A 16,600-nucleotide genomic window follows, 5' to 3' on the forward strand; every position below is an offset into this window, starting at 1 on the left:
TTGTATATAATTTCATAGTAGGTTTGGAACTCTCTTACTTAAACAAAAGGGGGAGGTGTTGCGAGAGGTCCTTCCGCTCCTCCAGCCTATAGCCGTTGGGGTATAGACCACTGGGGCGTGGTCTCTCAGTGGCTATAGGCTGGAGGAGCTCCCGCAACACTTGTCCAGTTTGTACAGTGTATTGTCATCAGTCAAGGCAAGGGCAGTTTCTTGCCCAAATGGCTAGCTTTGACACAACGGAAGTGAACTCCACATGGAGAGTCTTTGGTGCCCACCATCCTTTTATGAAGTAGATTGGTGCTGCAAGGAGCAGATGTGTCTCACTGTCATGAAAAGCAGGGTATATACTTCAGTAAAGATGGAAGAGCTGGTCACCTGACCTGGCTCTCAGCCAAGATAGTGGCAAAGTCACCTGACCCCAGTCAAAATGGCGGCAGCTACGTGTTGTATGAAAAAGCCATAATTTTTGAGCTGTAAGGATTTTAAGCCTAATAAGAGGGACTTAAAGGTATGATCTGCCCTGTCACTGAGCCTCAATGCCACACCACAAGCTGCAGAGGGGAGCAAAAGGCTGGAACCGAAAAAACTGCACCATGCCACTGCTGGAATTTAAAAAAAGCCGGGGAACATGGATGGTTGCTATTCACAGCCAAAATCATGAAAACCCGTGAAACAGCGGCACCTCAAGGCCTATAATGGGAACATCTCACCGTATAGGTGGGGTGCAAATCAGCAAGAACACCCAGGACCCATGAGCTGGCCGTCCCCTAACTCCAGGTGGGGTGTTATGGCCTGGCTGGATCCGGTTGGTTGAGGTGACTCAGAAACCAGAGAGACCAGAGGCCGCTCCGAGTGGCGTTTTATGACGAGGGAAGAAAAAGAAAAGAGAAGAAATGGGAAAAAAAGATGAAGAATCTGAGGAACCCTGGGTCCTCGGTCGAATGCACCGCACAGGGAATGTACAGTGCTAGCGCGGGTTGACTGGCCCCGGGTCAGTCCAAACACGATTCCAGTTAAGGGAAGCAACCATAGCAGAACAGGGGAGACTCACCGATTGAAGCCGGGAAGCGGGTGGTGGGAGTTGAAAAAAACCCTGGTTCAGGATACTGACCCTGGGAGAGGAGTTCTGGGCAGGAGCGCCTATCCGAGTCACACGGCACCAAATGTTATGAATTTTTGCTGTGGGTCCTGGCAGCTTGCGTTGGGTCCAGAAACCAAGGTGGCTGGTTCCCTGGGCGTCCCCAGCGGCTAGCCATGTGGGCGATGGGTAGGCAAGAGGCAGACAGATAGGCACACCATGCAGATGGGTTTGCTGTAAGCTGCCAGGGTCCCAAGCAGGGATGGTGCCCAGGACCATGCAGACTGTCTCCATGTGACTGACACCGGTGGGCGAGAGAGATGGATAAACATACTATACAAAATAAAGTTAGACATTTATTAGATGGGTTGTGGAGAGGAAGGAAAAAAGGGGAAAGAGAAAGGGAGAGAAAGAGGAGAGAGAGAAGAGGACAGAGAGAGAAAGAGAAGGGGGGAGCAGGAAAAGGAACAGAGAGAAGCCAAGATGGCGAGGGAGGGATGCCACCATGGGCTAAATAGTGAGACTAATTTAAAAGTGTGTTTGTGTGTGTACTTATGTGTGCACATATGTATATTTTAAATCTGCATTTTAAGCTTTAATGCACTGTCTTTTCAATTTTGACTTCTTTTAGACTATTTTGTACTGATTTAGATTTTGTAGAAATAAAAATAAGAACATAATTTTTATCCTTGAGGACTGAGTTACATATCTGAGACTAGTAAATAGTAAGATAATAAAATAATAAAAGTAGAATGTGATCAAGGATCAGAAATTGTACAAGAATTTAAGAAAGTAAGGTAACTGTTGAGTGTGATTACTTCCATAGTCATTCAGGACAGGCTCAGTGAGAGTCTGGAGTCAAATGTGCAAAGGTGCAAAGGGTCCCGGGCCTGTCTACACCTCCAGCTTTGCCAAACCACACATGGTTCCTTGGATGTTCTTTGTGCTTTGATGTTGCCATACCTTTGTAGCAGTTTTTTTATTCATGAAAATTTATTGGATCACTCCTTATTTTTAAATGTTCAGTTTTTTAAACTTATAATACTGTATTATTCACGTAAAATAGTATTAAATGATACATTGTGTAAAACACAATGTATGTTACAGATCCCCCTCACACTCAAAAATTCTAAGGCCCTCCTACACTTCTTTGTGGATGTAAAGACTCCTCAAACAGCATGTGAATACATTTTTAAAAAAGAAAATTAATGGGAAGGGGCTGGAGAGGTGGCTCAGTGGTTAAGAGCACTGCCTGCTCTTCCAAAGGTCCTGAGTTCAATTCCCAGCAACCACATGGTGGCTCACAACCATCTGTAATGAGGTCTGGTGCCCTCTTCTGGCCTGCAGACATACACACGGACAGAATATTGTATACATAATAAATAAATATTAAAAAAAAGAAAATTAATGGGAAAAAAATTTAATAGCACTGTACTAACCAGCCTTAAAACCAGGGCTGACTCTAAATTGAATGCTGGCTTTTATAAGTAGATTATCAATAATGCTTTGTGGTCTTAGAGCATGTTCACGAATCATCACCTGAAACACAAAACCGTCTGTAATTACCACTTTAGTTTGTTTACTGAACCATCTGGTTTATATCCGTGGCAACATAACTTTTCAGTAAAAACTATGTGGCTGGGTTTTTTCTCCACCCAAAACCTACTCACTATTGTAAAATATTAATCAACCCACTAGTGAGACACTAAAAAGAGAAATTCACAAAAATAATTTTTAAGTCTTAGCTATTTTGTTACATTAACATAGACTGTTTGGAGTGCCAGTCAGATATCATGCCTATGTACTGTGGACAGAAATTCCTTGCAGTGTTTTTTGTTTGTCTTTTTTAGTGGCCTGGCAGTTTGCTCTTTCAGGATTCAGCTCAAATGCACTTCTATGTTCCTAGGCACTGGGGTGGGGGTGGGCTGCTGCAGGAAGACTAGGTTCCCTACCAGCCTGGTAAAGGCATTGACTACTTGCACCTAAACTGAAGTATTTTTACAAAGGGCTGGAGTCCAGCTCAGTGGAAATGCAGCCTGGAATGCACACGGTCTGGTCCAGCCCTTGTGCTGTATAAAAGGCTCCCATCATGTGCCATTGTCTACGTTCTCCCTGAATTTTCTGATGTGTGTGGAGGGGGAAGCTCTTATTACATGGCCTGTTTATTCATTTGCATGTTTTATCACAAGCTTGTGAGCCACATGTACATGGGGACTGTGCCAAATTTGCCTTTGACTTGCTGTGCCTGATGTAATGGTTTTGCATATTGGAATGGTCTTTAATTTTTTTTTACATTTATTTATTTTGTGTGTATTTGTGTTTCTTTGGGTACTCATGTGCATTATATTAAAGAACAACTTGTGGGGAGTTGAGATCAAACTTACATTGTCAGGCTCTGAGGCAAGCACCTTAACTTGTTGAGCCATCTCACTTACCTCCTCCCCCATGGATAAATAACTAGATGGAATTCAGAGTACTAGGAAAAGTACTAGGAAAGTCTGTCCAGACTTGAGTGTCAAGCATACTTAACTCTTAAGGAACAGTCTGTAATTTTTCTATCTTTAGGAACCATGGAAGAGACAACCCAGGACCCACTTACAATGCAGTTTGCGTTAAATATTGGAGTTATAAATGCTTCCAGTGCAGGTTGCAGTAAATATTGGAGTTATAAAGCAAACATCTAAAATTGGTCTACATAGCCCCATTTTCCAAACATACTGTGTGTTTTTATGTTTTGTAGTGCTTCTACTTCTCATTCAGAGAACTCGGTGCATACGAAGTCAGCTTCTGCTATATCTTCAGATTCCATTTCAACTTCTGCAGACAACTTTTCTCCTGATTTGAGGGTATGTATGCTGCATGAACATACTGAGGATATCAGGATATTCATACTATTCAGTGCCTGGCCAGCACTATCAGTAGAACCTTTAGTAATTATGTAGTTAGCTAATAACAGAGAATTTTCAAAGACCTCAGTCTTTACAAGTTATTCCAGACCAGACTGGCAAGTGTGAATGCTTACTTACTATTTTAAAAAATTTATGTTTCTTTCCATAAGTTAATACTTTTAAATATTTTGTTTAAATTTTTTGTGGTATTCTTTTCCTGATAGCTTCCATATTAAGAGGGAGTAATAGCTATCATGCACTGAGAACTTACCATAAGCCCACCAGTTGCTCTAAGTGCTGAACTTATATCATCTCTTGTAATACTTGTGATGTTCTCTCATGTCTCCATAGTGCCTCAGGTTAAGTAATTTGTCTAGGAACGCATAGCTAAAATCATAGCCCATCAGTTGGATTGCCAGTTGCATTAGTCAACATTCTCTAAAGGAACAGAACCGATAGAATGAAAATATATGTGTAAAGGAGATTTATTAGAGTGTCTGCAGGTATGATGTGAGTAGTCCAATGAAGGCTGTCTACTGATGGAAAGACCAGAAAACTAGTAGTTTGTTTGTAATGTGAGACAGTGGTCTTGTACACTGTAAAAATTTGTCACTTTTTTTGGTTTAATAAAATGCTGATTAGTCAGTAGCTAGCAGGAAGGATAGGTGGGGCGACCAGAATAGGAGAATTCTGGGAAGAGGAAAGGCTCAGTCTGTAGTCATCACCCAGACACAGAGGAAGCAAGATGAGAAAGAATGCTTCACTGATAAAAGGTACTGACACACGTGACTAACACAAACAAGAACTATGGGTTAATTTAACATGGAAGAGTTAGTTAATAAGAAGCCTGAGCTAATGGGCCAACCAGTTTATAATTAATGTAGGCCTCTATGCGTTTCTTTAGGACTTAACTGCTGCAGGACCAGGTGGGACAGAAACCTTTTATCAACGTGTGCAGTCCCAGTCTGGTTCTGGAATCCCAGAGAATTTGTAGAGAGCTCCTGGTCTTTAGTTAGGCTCTAGAAGTAGATTCTAACAACAGTGAAAGAATGCCTCAGCAACAGAATAGATGAACTTTACCAGTAAGAGTGGGCAAGCAGGCAAAACACAAAAATGTCCTTCTTCTATGTCTTTTTATATGGGCTGCCACCAGAAGGTGGGACTTAGATATAATGCTGATCTTCTCACTTCCAATGATCTAATCAAGAAAATCGTTCACAGGAGTGCCCAGCTGCTTGGGTTTTAACTGATTCCAGATATAGTCAAGTTGACACCAAGATTAGCCACCACATCGCTGTTTTGTCCTGTTGAGTCCAATTCTATAGTTTAGTTACTTAAGCACTAGTGTGATGGCTGTCTGGCAGCAGGGAGGAACAGTTTCTGTGAGCTGAACCCTGTACAGCCATACAAAGGCATATTTATTGATTATTACACTAAAGTTGTTATTTGGGTAAAACAAGTTCCTCATACTAAAGCCCTGATCTAATCTGTGTGTTTCATGAAGGAAATATCACACCTTAGTTTTTATTGTGTATTGTGTGCAGTACCCAATAGTGCAAGATGCTCCAGGTATGCCAGGATTGTCCTGACTAAAGTGGCACCACAATAGCTGCTTTAGCTTTTTTTCTATATAAACTGATTCGCCCATTAGCTCAGGCTTTGAATTAGCTCTTATAACTTATATTAGCCCATTATTTAGTACATGTTAGCCACATGGCTCAGTAGCTTTCTCAGTGGGGCAGGTCACATCCTGCTTCTTTGGTGTCTGGACAGGAATCTGCTTTAGCTTCTTCAGAAGAGCTGCTTAATAGATAACAAAAAACAATCACTATTTCCACAGTGATTTCTTAAGTACTTCCAGAAAACAGTTCCATTCTAAAGTTTAACCATAGTGAATTTACTAATTTTTCCTCATGGTGGAGAATATAAATGTCTTCAGCAGGGAAGTTCTTTGCTGTTGAATATTTATTGAGAATACTGTCTTTTTCATTTAAATAAATACATGAAGATAGTTTAGGAGTATCTATAAAGGTTCTAAAATATTTGTTATTATTTTTGTGAAACTTCATGAAACATTAGATTAGAGGCATTTCTCCAGCTCCAGGGGTTGTCTTCAAGGTCTGTGAGTGCCTTGCTAATGACAATGGCTTCCTGCTCTGTTGACTGGAGGGAATGGTGCAGGCTTGGTGCTAAGTGGTGTGCTGTTGTTGTTCTTACTAACACTGATAGATATGTGCTTTGTAGCTATTTTTGTCTGTTGTTGGATTAATAAATTACTTTAAAAAGTACTTAAAAAAGTAAAATAGGGCAGAAGCTTGATTTTGAACTGTTTTGATCCACTTGTTAGATCTTACTAATTAAAAACAGAATTGGTTGGAAATGTAATCTTTTCAGTTAAAAATAAAATTTGCCTCTCTTGTCACCATCTTTACATAAAGCAGTGGTTCTCTTCTTCTGGGACAATACTCTCAAAGATATTTATGATTCTTAACATAGCAAAATTTCAGTTATGAAGTAACAACAAACTAATTTTCTGGTTGGGGGTCACCACAACATGAGGGTTGTATTAAAGGGCTTCTGCATTAGGAAGGCTGAGAACCGCGTGGCGGAAAGACTTCTTTCATTTTCTTAGGGTTCTATATTTACCTTAAGTAATAAGTGGTTGGCTCAAGCTTGGGCATAATGAGGATCAGAGTGTTCATTTGTATATAAAATATTTGTTAGTCTTATTAGGTCAACTTAATTTTAGATCAGTTTAGAGTTGAAGAAAAACTGCACACTGCTATCCCTCATAGGTCACATATGGTTTCTTGTGTTGTTAATGTCTTATGTTATTAGTATGGTGTGTGTGTCACATATAGTGGACCAATACTTATTCTGGTTACTAAGGTAGCCTTTGATTTAGATCTCCTTAGTTTAACCCAGTGTCCTCTCTTAACTAGATCATTTGACGTTTGTGTTTCTCAGGCATCCCAACACTGTTCAAGTTCAAAGACTTTGTTTGCAAAAGTGACCAGATGTTCTCTAGAATACATAACCATTTTAATTATTGTTAAACTGGGGTTCCAGGTCTTGGAAAGCCCTCAGAGATGAAGTGCTATCTCCTCAGCCTTGACAGGGATCTGTCCTGTCACCTCGTTCATCACCACCATGTGCACCGTGCTGATTGAGGTGCTGAGTTTATTCCATGTATAGTACTGTCTCCTTATACCTAGTCTTCGGAAAGAAGTTGTTGCATACAACCCTGTAAAGTTTTTTTTGCAGCCTAACAAGTGGCCCAGCAAACTTCCCCACTGACGCAATAATCCAAATCAGAACAAATCAAACTGAATAAGAAAAATCCCAGGTTTAATGGATGCCAGTGCTTCCAGTGCCCCTCAGGCTCCCCCAGGGAGGAAGACTTGGAAACCATGGAGAGGGGAAAGGAGAACCAGATGATCAAGTGTTGATTCTCTGAGAGGCAGTTTAAATAGCCTGTGGAAGTGGTCTTGACCCTCTCTGGGGAGGAGGGGTTACCATTTGGCAGGTTTTTTTCAGAGGTAGAGTCTGGACTGCAGCAACTCCCAGGGGAGGCAGGCTTGGTGTGGAGCTTCCAACTACACATGCCAGACTCCTTGGATAAAGGGGTATCGGGGCTAGGGTGACACTTTCAACCAAAAATCCCAGACTTTTTGGATAAGGATGTTAGGGGCTGAGGTGATGCTTCCAACCAAACAAGCCCATCACTGAGACCTGACCCAGGGCAAAACATCTATGTAGAGTTTTTGGTATTATTTATGGGAAATGTATTTCTCTGCCCTCCTTTTATGAGTTAGTTACCTAGTCATTTACTTCATTATGGGTCTTAATATTAGTGTACACTTTACAGTGACCAGTGCTCTCACTGTGGAAGCTGCCACTGGGAAGATATTTTGGTAAGGTCCCACACCCTTGGTGATGTTTGAAAGTTTACTTTTTGCGTTATGAGGTGCTCTTCTATACTGTGCCCTGGTTGTAGCACCATAATCTAATTTTTCAGAGGCTCCTGATTTCTTTTTATCTTTGATTTATTCTTTGCTGTGTAAACAATGGATCTTGGTTATATCTGCTCTTAACTACCTGCTGCCATTGCCCCTACCACCTAGTCAGCTGTCCCCCTCACTTCCTGTTCCCTCCTCTACCTTCCCCTCACTCGCTCTGGTGGCTTCTTCTTACACAGGTACCCATAGCTGCAGTGTGTTTACCAGTGTAATGGCCACCACATATCCAAAAATGCTCTCCAGAGTTTTCCTTTCCATCCTTTGGCTCTTGCATTGTTTCTGCCCCTTCTTCTGAGGTGTTCCCTGGGTGCTCTCTCTCTCCCCCACCCTGTGTGTGTCTGTGGGGGACTGGGGGATGCATGACTGGCAGAGTGGGGATACAGATGCCTATTTAGGGCCAAGCACTCAATAGTCACTTATTCTCAACATTCATTACTGACCACTGTAGAAAATAGCATCTCTGGCCAAGAGGGCGGCAGTGGCACTCATGTACAGCAAATATTTAGGGGTCATCTGACACGACAGTATGACCGTGATTCTGTGTCTGTTTCTTGGGAAAGTAGAGCATGTTTCTCTGGATCAGGATTTAATTTAATACTTTTTTTCTAATAAGTTGGGAAGAAAAGGGTTTATTTAGCTTATACTTCCACATTGCTCTTAATTGTTGAGGAAATCAGGACAGAAACTCAGACATGGCAGGAACCTGGAGGCAGGAGCTGATGAAGAGGTCTTGGAGTAGTGCTACTTCCTGGCTTGCTCCCCTGGCTTACTCAGCTTGCTTTCTGAGCACCACCAGGCCACAGTGGGCTGGACCCTCCCCCATTGATCACTAATTTGAGAAAACACCTTACAGCTGGATTTCATGGAGGCATTTTCTCAACCAAGGCTCCTTCCTCTCTAGTGACACAAAACCAGCCAGCACGGGCTATTTATCAGTATGACTTAAAAATTCTCTAAATAGTAAATGTACACAAGGATCTGACTTTGTCCATTGTAAATGCACTCTGCACCCTTGGCATGATTCATTTGGAAGGGGAGTGGGCTTTGGACTTCCCTACCGTTTTTATGGAACCTAGACTGTTGTTTTAGCTTTGTGACTTTGAATAAGTTAACTGCCTTTTGGACCTATATTTCCTCACCTATGAAATGGGGATACAAAACTTGCTTTATTTTTATGGTGTTTTTAGGATTTATTGTGAAAATAAGCAGTTTTTGATATGAATGTAAGATCTTATGATTCTTAGGCAATCAGGAAATACTTTTAAAAAAATAACAGATTCATACTGTATGTGGCATTATTACAGTTTTTATAATTTGATTTAAAGTAGCGTAATAAGATTATAACTTCAAATAAAAGCAAACAGTCTGAATGAAATTTGAATGAAAATAGCCTTTGAATAAAAACTGTTTCCTTCTTGCACACCCCCGTCTAGGTCCTGAGAGAGTCAAACAAATTAGCAGAAATGGAGGAACCAAGCCTGCTTCCAGGAGAAAACATTAAAGACATGGGTCTGTAATGGTATTTTAAAATTGTCTCTTTTGACTGTTCACAGCTGCTCACTCCCCTGTAGCTCCCAGCCTGTGTGCTGCAAATCCAGATCAAAGTTGTTGGGAGTGTTCCTGTCTGACTATTCGGAAATAGGCAAATTTATGTTATTCTTTTTAGATTGTTGCTAAATTCTATGAAGAAAAGTTTAGTTATTTTGAATTACTCCATTCAGATACTGGGTTGTCTAGCTAAACACATTGAACAAGCAATTTTTATTAAAGTGTAGCCTCTCATTTGCTACTTTTTATAATTTTCTTCCTTGGATAAACTCAGGTTAATTTTTGAATGAAGTCTTTCATGTCCATTGCAGAACAGGCGTTGTGTTTGGAAATGGTCTGCTGCCCAGTGCAGTGCTCATAATTTAGATTCTACAGTGGGAATGAGCAGAAAAACTGTACTTTTGTGCTCTTGTTTTGTTAATGCTAGCTCACAAAAATATTCCTAGATTTTGAGGAGTAGAACATTAGGAGGGTGAAGCACTCTCTTTTCTAAAGTGAGCCCCGTCTCTCATGTATGATCAGTCATACTCTTTTTTCCGAGTGTCACTTCTAGTGTAAAACAGGCATGCCAGAGCGAGGACGTGCCCTCAGAGGGACTGCTGGTAACTGCCAGCTTTGCTTCTTAGCATTGCCTGCCCTTAGGATTTTGACACTAACTTCCTCCATCTTTGTTCCTCTCAGCCATGTCTATGACTAAGCTTGATCTGGTGATCTACTATTGAGTTTACATATATCTCATGGAATGCTAAGTAATGAGAGTAGTAATCATAGTGATTCTTAGAATAATATTGTGGGAAAGACATTAGTTGCCTCAGCACAGGGGCCTTCCTAGCTAATAAAACCACAGCTCACCCAGTTGAGCCCAGTGCTGCTACTACTTCCACTAAAGTGTGTGGTCTTAACAAGAAAATCTTTTACTATCAGCATGCCCTGGGACTTCATCCACTATGGATTTCCTTCTTTTCAGTTGGTTATATTCACTTAGTAGATTTACCCACATATATGGGTTAATGACTACAAAAATATGTGTTCCAACCTGAGCCACCACCCTTCTTTAAGTGAACAAGTGCCTCTGCTTCTGTCTGAACCAGGCTCAGCTGTCCCGGGCATCCCTCCCTATTCCAAATGTTAGCCTCAGCCTCATTTTTTATCTCACCCTCGGGGACTGCTGTCTCTGCTTCTGCTCTTTTCCCTGAATTGTCCTCCTGGTTACCACACATAGAGTTAGAGTGTACGGAAGCAGGTCCCTGAGACCGAGTTGACGTGGAGTAGTGAATAATGATAAAGAGGTCTGGATGTGCTGAAAAGAGGGAGGGGTTGATGGAGCTGAAAGCTACGTGCAAAGAGCTTTGATGAGCACTGACACATGGTTCCGTGAGAGGAGAGCTGGGCAGAAGTATGGTGTACAACACCCTGGGGAGCCTTCACTTGAGTGTGCTCTGTGCTTTGTGCAAGACTGGCTGCCAGGGTCTCCTGCTGCATGAGTGCTGCTTTGTTAACGCCCACCCCATCCCTCTGCTTGCCACTGCAAAGACTCTTATGTCTGCATGTAAACACTGCTTGAGTGCTTCTCTGGCCCTGGGGCTGAGTGGACTTGTCCTTCTCAGCATTACTTCTTGGATTTTGTTTGTTTGTTTGTTTGTTTGATTTTAAACATGGTCTTTCTACATGGCTGTCCTAGGGGAATTCACTATGTAGACTAGGCTAGCCTCAAATTCCTGGAGATCTGCCTGCCTTTGCCTCCTTTGTGCTAGCATTAAAGACTTATGCCACCATGCCTTGCTTTTTTCTGTGTGATTTAAACAGGCTCATTACCCTCTTCGTGCTGGATCTTTTAAAGTATCTATTAGGAAGTCTTCCCTTAGTCTCTAACTAAGATAAGGAGATCCAGGGTACCTCAGTACCAGTTGGCAGCATCATTGTTGCCAAATTCAAAGAATACCTAACATAACATAAAAATGTTTAGAATCATCTTCACACAGTTATTCAAAACATAAATTTACTTTAAAAAAAGTCAAAAGGTTGACAAATGTGCATGTCTTCATATTAAAACACCTTGTATTTTACATTGACTTAATATAAATCTTTGGTCTCTGTGCTTTCTTTAGTAAAATTGGGGACTGGTGAGGGGGCTCAGTGGGTAAAGATCCTTGCTGCAAAAACTGACAACATGACTTCAGTCCTTGCCAACCACACGGTAGAAGGAGAGTTCATACTTCTGCAGCCTGTTCTCTGACCTCTACATACATGCTGTGGCCATGGCATAAACACATCCATATACACATACAAATAAATGCAATAAAAAGTAAAAATGGTAGTAGAAGCATTAAGTGAATACTGTAGGGATTAACAGTCTCAGAGTATTATGGTCTGGTATTCCCACTCTTCAGTTATTTTTAGCCTTTAATGTAGGGGTCAGACGCTGAGCAACAGTGCTGTTACTGGGTCAGCTTTGTGAAGAGGTATCCTGACACGTCAGAACTGGATCCAAACCAGAGTGCCTTTAAGTTCTGTGGAGCATCGCTGGCTGGTTCTGCCCTTTACTCTGTTCAGGATGCTAGTCAGAGTCTCCTTCCTCCCTGGTGTGAACCTGCTAAAACTATCTCTCAGTACCTGTAGTGAGAGAGCATGTAGAACAGTGTAGACTGGTGTTGGCAATGTGGCATTGCTGTAGACCTCTGTGTTTGCATAGTCCTAACAACTTTAGGAACACACACATGCATCTTCTCTCCTTATCACAAGAAGGGCATCAGTGGTGACTGTAGGAGAAGAATTCTGACTGCTTTTCCTGCGTAGGAAACGGGCTCTGATGGCATCCAGAACCATTTCATTGGCACTAATAAAGCTTTTTTAGGTTACAAAATCTATCTTTATATAGTGGTGGGTTTATATGATTTTAAAAGTTTCCCTATAATGAAACATGCATTGGAAATTGATTAAGAAAATGTAGCTGACACTTCTGGTGGAGCTGATTAGAAGTTTAGAGACAGTTGCTGAAAGACTGGTCTCATTTCAGATCCCATGTAAAGTGGTCAACCTCTCAAATGGACTAATATGGAACAAGTCAGGAAGCTTCAGTGTCTTACAGATTGTGTAGGTCCATGTTGCCCCCAGAGCACCCTGGGGAGGCTTATAGAAGGTTTTGGTTCTGCAGAATTGTCCTGCATTTTCTTGGGGGGGGATAGTCTGATGTTTTGCTTTAATAGTGGCATGAAGAGAATCTTTAATATTTCAAGATTAAAAGAAAATCCCTTTACTGGGCATTATAAAGTCTGCCATGGTGAATGTCTTTTGAGCTAGTGGTTGCGCTTATCATGTTTAATCATGTAGTGCATGTTTTTAGAACTATAATGTCATAGAGCACCATCATTTAGCATGTAATAAAAATTGATTATGTTTATTTCTAAAATTTGATGTCAGTTACTTGGTCAGGAATATACTATTTTCTTTTTAAAATATTTTATTCCAAATTGGCTGGAGAGCTGACTCGGTGGCTGTGAGCACTTGCTGCTCTGGTGGAAGACTGGATTTGATTCCCAGCACCGCCTGGGCATCCGTCTGGCATGCACACGGTGCTCTTGCAACACATAAAAATAACATGCAAAGAAATGTTCCTCTTCCGCAGTCTTTTAATGCCCAGACGTGTAGTCAGCTCAGTGCTTTCTCGTGTGTGTATTGTGGTCATTGTTTTTAAGAGGATTAGTGCAAACTGAACTCTGGCTCAGAAGACAAAGTGGTAGGTGCACATGGCCTAGAAGAAGGGAGGTGAGTGTTGTCTCTGTGTTCATACATTGACAGTCTCCCTGCCACTCCAGCATGTGGCTTGCTTTATTCAGTAGGGACAGCAAGCAATCTTTGCTCCTACTTTTGCTGTATCAGGAGAGGCCCCTTCTGCCTTTCTGTTTATTCTACAATTCTTGGATTAAGGCAAAGCTGGAAGCATGGATTAGGCTTCAGGAGGTTTTTTAAATTATTTATTGTGTGATTTATTTTGTCATAATTAGATAAGCATTAAAATTGATTTTATAAAATGTACAAGCTGTTTTTAATAGCACGTGGCATCAAGTAAACTATGGCTATTTTGTCTTTTCAGCCAAAGATGTGACTTACATATGTCCCTTCACTGGTGCCGTACGAGGAACGCTGACTGTCACAAATTACAGATTATATTTTAAGAGCATGGAACGGGTGAGGCTTCCTGGGGTTGGCTTTTGCCTGTACATTTGCATGGTATTTGGGGTGAGTTTGCTCAGTTGTGATTTAATTTTTATTATTGAGACAAAGTCTTAACTATGTAATCATAGCTATCCTATGTAGACCAGGCTGTCTTGAAAGATCTGCCTCCTCAGTCTACAAGTGCTGGGACTAAAGGTGTGCCCTCCACGCCAAGTTCATTTGTGGGTGATTCTTGATTCACAAATTTCTGGTTAAGATTTTGAACATTTTTGGGGCGATGAGTGTTGGAGATTGATTGAACCCAGTGTCCTGTTCTGTTCCTGTTATTCAAGCACTTTACAGTTTTTTAGAAGTTGTGTGTTTTCTTTTCATCTTGTAGGACCCCCCTTTTGTTCTAGATGCTTCTCTTGGAGTGATAAGTAGAGTAGAAAAAATTGGTGGTGCATCTAGCCGAGGTGAAAACTCTTATGGCCTGGAGACTGTGTGCAAGGTAAATGCTACAGTTACTGGTGTGGTTGTGTTTGCTTTGTAAAACTATTAAACAGAACCTATACTTGGAAACTGGTATGAGTGGACTTCATACTGGAAATTATTTCATAGTAGCAAATGCTGTTTGCTAGTCATGAACATGGCACTTAATACCAGGACCTAATCATCACCAGTGCCCACCTCATTCATTCATTAATTCATTTATTTTGGTTTTTGCTTTGCTTTGTTTTCCTGAGACAGGGAAAAACAAACATATCTCTGTATAGCCTCAACTGTCCTGGAACTTGCTCTTTAGACTAGGCTGGCCTCAAACTCGGAGATCTGCCTGCCAGGCGTGCGCCAGCACCACCTGGCTTGTCCATATCCCAGTTTCAGACCACATCACTTATGTCTTGTTCTCTTACCCTAAGTAAGAGAAACAGTGTGTGTATCGTCCAGAATGCTTGTGTATGTTCATCTTAGAAGTTTGCTGAATCTGATGTTAAAATTAGTGACTCAGTGACTGGCATTTTCTTCCTGGGTGTCAGAAGAGCTCCAGGAGTGTACTGCTCAGTACGTTGTTCTTGTCATTTCTCTTCAGCAGTAAAGGTACATAAAGTGAGACCGTGTGAAAGAGGCTGACTTGGAGATCTTAGCGTTTTAGAAATGTTTTTCTGTGGGCCTATAACATTACAGTTGGGTCTCTGCTGGAGAGAGGATAACCTTTACTAGTCAGAGAGTTTACTGGAAAACATAAGTTCTCAACTTCAGTGTACACATGTATTTTCACAGAATGGTTTGGCTCAGATTTGCAGTAAGCTATTTTATTTGTATTGAAAGCACACTGTGTAGTGTCTCTTCATGGTATTTCATAATTATTTGGTGTGTGCTGTGCCAGGAACAGATGGGCACTCTTGTGTCTTTCAGATGTCAGAATTGTTGAATAGCAGCAAATTCACATTTTCAGATTTTGGCATCAGTGTGCCTTACAGTCCTAACTACCCTTGTAGCCTAGCCAGTCTTAATTGCGGAAATGAACTCTCAGGTCACACAGTATATGTTTCTATATATTGTTTGGCATATATGTGGGTTATAGAATGAACACATGCTAAAGAGGCTGTGGTGGAATTCAGGAGGTTTCAGAAGTAGACAGAGAGTCTGTGTCCATAAGGAGACCAGTGCTGGAGGGAACAGGCTGCCACTGGGATGGAGGCCAGCCAGGGCAGGAAGTGGGTCTGAAGCAAGGAATGCGCAGTTAGATTCAGATGGGAGAGCACACAGACAGTCAGGAATTTGAGTAGGTTAGCCCAGCCAGAGCTCCAGGAACAGTTGGGGACTTCTCAGTTCTTGTCACACCAGGTTTCAGGTGATGTGGAAGCCATGGGTCCAAGTGAGGGAACTGTATCATTTTCATAGTCTGCTGTGTCTGCTAAGTTCTTGGCCTTGGTTTCCCTAGTAGGATTTTAATATGCCCTTATATAGTATGCCCTTACAGTCTCGATCCACCCTGGCAAACTTATAGCTCTCTTTTTCTAAGGAGTAAATCTTCTGTCAGTCTGTATTGTGTGGCTGCTGTTTCTGAGTCCTCTTGGGGGTTGCAGTCACCTTCCTCTTAATGGAGTCTGAAATTGTTTGTAAAATGGAGTCTTTAGGGAAAAGCTCAGGATTAAAAACAAACAAAACTATTTTATTATTAATATATTACTATCCCATATTGTATAATTGTATATTGTATAATATGGGAGAGCATGGAATAGGACACAACCTGATCTCAATGGTAATGAGACTGTAACATAGTAAATTCAACTTCTGCCTAGGTTAAAATACTTAAATAAAAATGAATACTTCTTGGGGGCTGGAGAGATGGCTCAGAGGTTAAGAGCACTGGCTGCTCTTACAGAGGTCCTGAGTTCAATTCCCAGCAACCACATGGTGGCTCACAACCATCTGTAATGAGATCTAGCACCATCTCCTGGTGAGTATATATATAATAAATAAATAAAAAAATACTTCTGAATCATTTTAAATCTCAAAATTTTTAATAAATGCTATGAGAGAGCGTAAACTAGACTACGAGTGCCATTCTGCATGAGCCTGGGAAATAGCTGAGCACATGTGCAGAAAGAGTCCCTGAGATCCAAGTGTTGAGCTGGCTATTAAGAATGTCCCTGAAGTGGAAGTAGTAGTTCAGGCAGTTTGGTCCTGTCTGCCTAGCAGAGGAGACATAAAGTGAGCCCTGGGAAACAGTAACAAATAAGAAAATGGTCTCCACACATGATGGAAATGTAATAAGAGCTGATAGTGGTTTTTATTTTTAAAACTCAGGTTCTGGGAATTGAACTGAGGTGCTTGTGGGGCAAACATTTTATCTACTGAGCCATCTCTCTTGCCTAGGACAGGACAGATGTTGGTAGTGTGTACTC

At 41.4% G+C, this 16,600-nt stretch overlaps 1 protein-coding gene across 4 annotated transcripts in view; it reads left to right on the plus strand.

Moving 5' to 3' along the window:
- Mtmr2 (myotubularin related protein 2) overlaps positions 1–16,600 on the plus strand; it is a 57,302-nt gene that overhangs the window by 19,549 nt on the left and 21,153 nt on the right. For all 4 annotated transcript variants that reach the window (XM_026779340.1, XM_026779341.1, XM_026779342.1 and 1 more), the window contains 4 exons: positions 3,819–3,924; positions 9,419–9,494; positions 13,627–13,721; positions 14,089–14,199. In XM_026779340.1, coding sequence (XP_026635141.1) covers positions 3,819–3,924; positions 9,419–9,494; positions 13,627–13,721; positions 14,089–14,199 — 388 coding nt within the window. The remainder of the gene's footprint in view (positions 1–3,818; positions 3,925–9,418; positions 9,495–13,626; positions 13,722–14,088; positions 14,200–16,600) is intronic.

This window comes from Microtus ochrogaster, chromosome 5, assembly GCF_000317375.1.
Source record: "Microtus ochrogaster isolate Prairie Vole_2 chromosome 5, MicOch1.0, whole genome shotgun sequence".
Lineage (NCBI taxonomy): Eukaryota > Metazoa > Chordata > Mammalia > Rodentia > Cricetidae > Microtus > Microtus ochrogaster.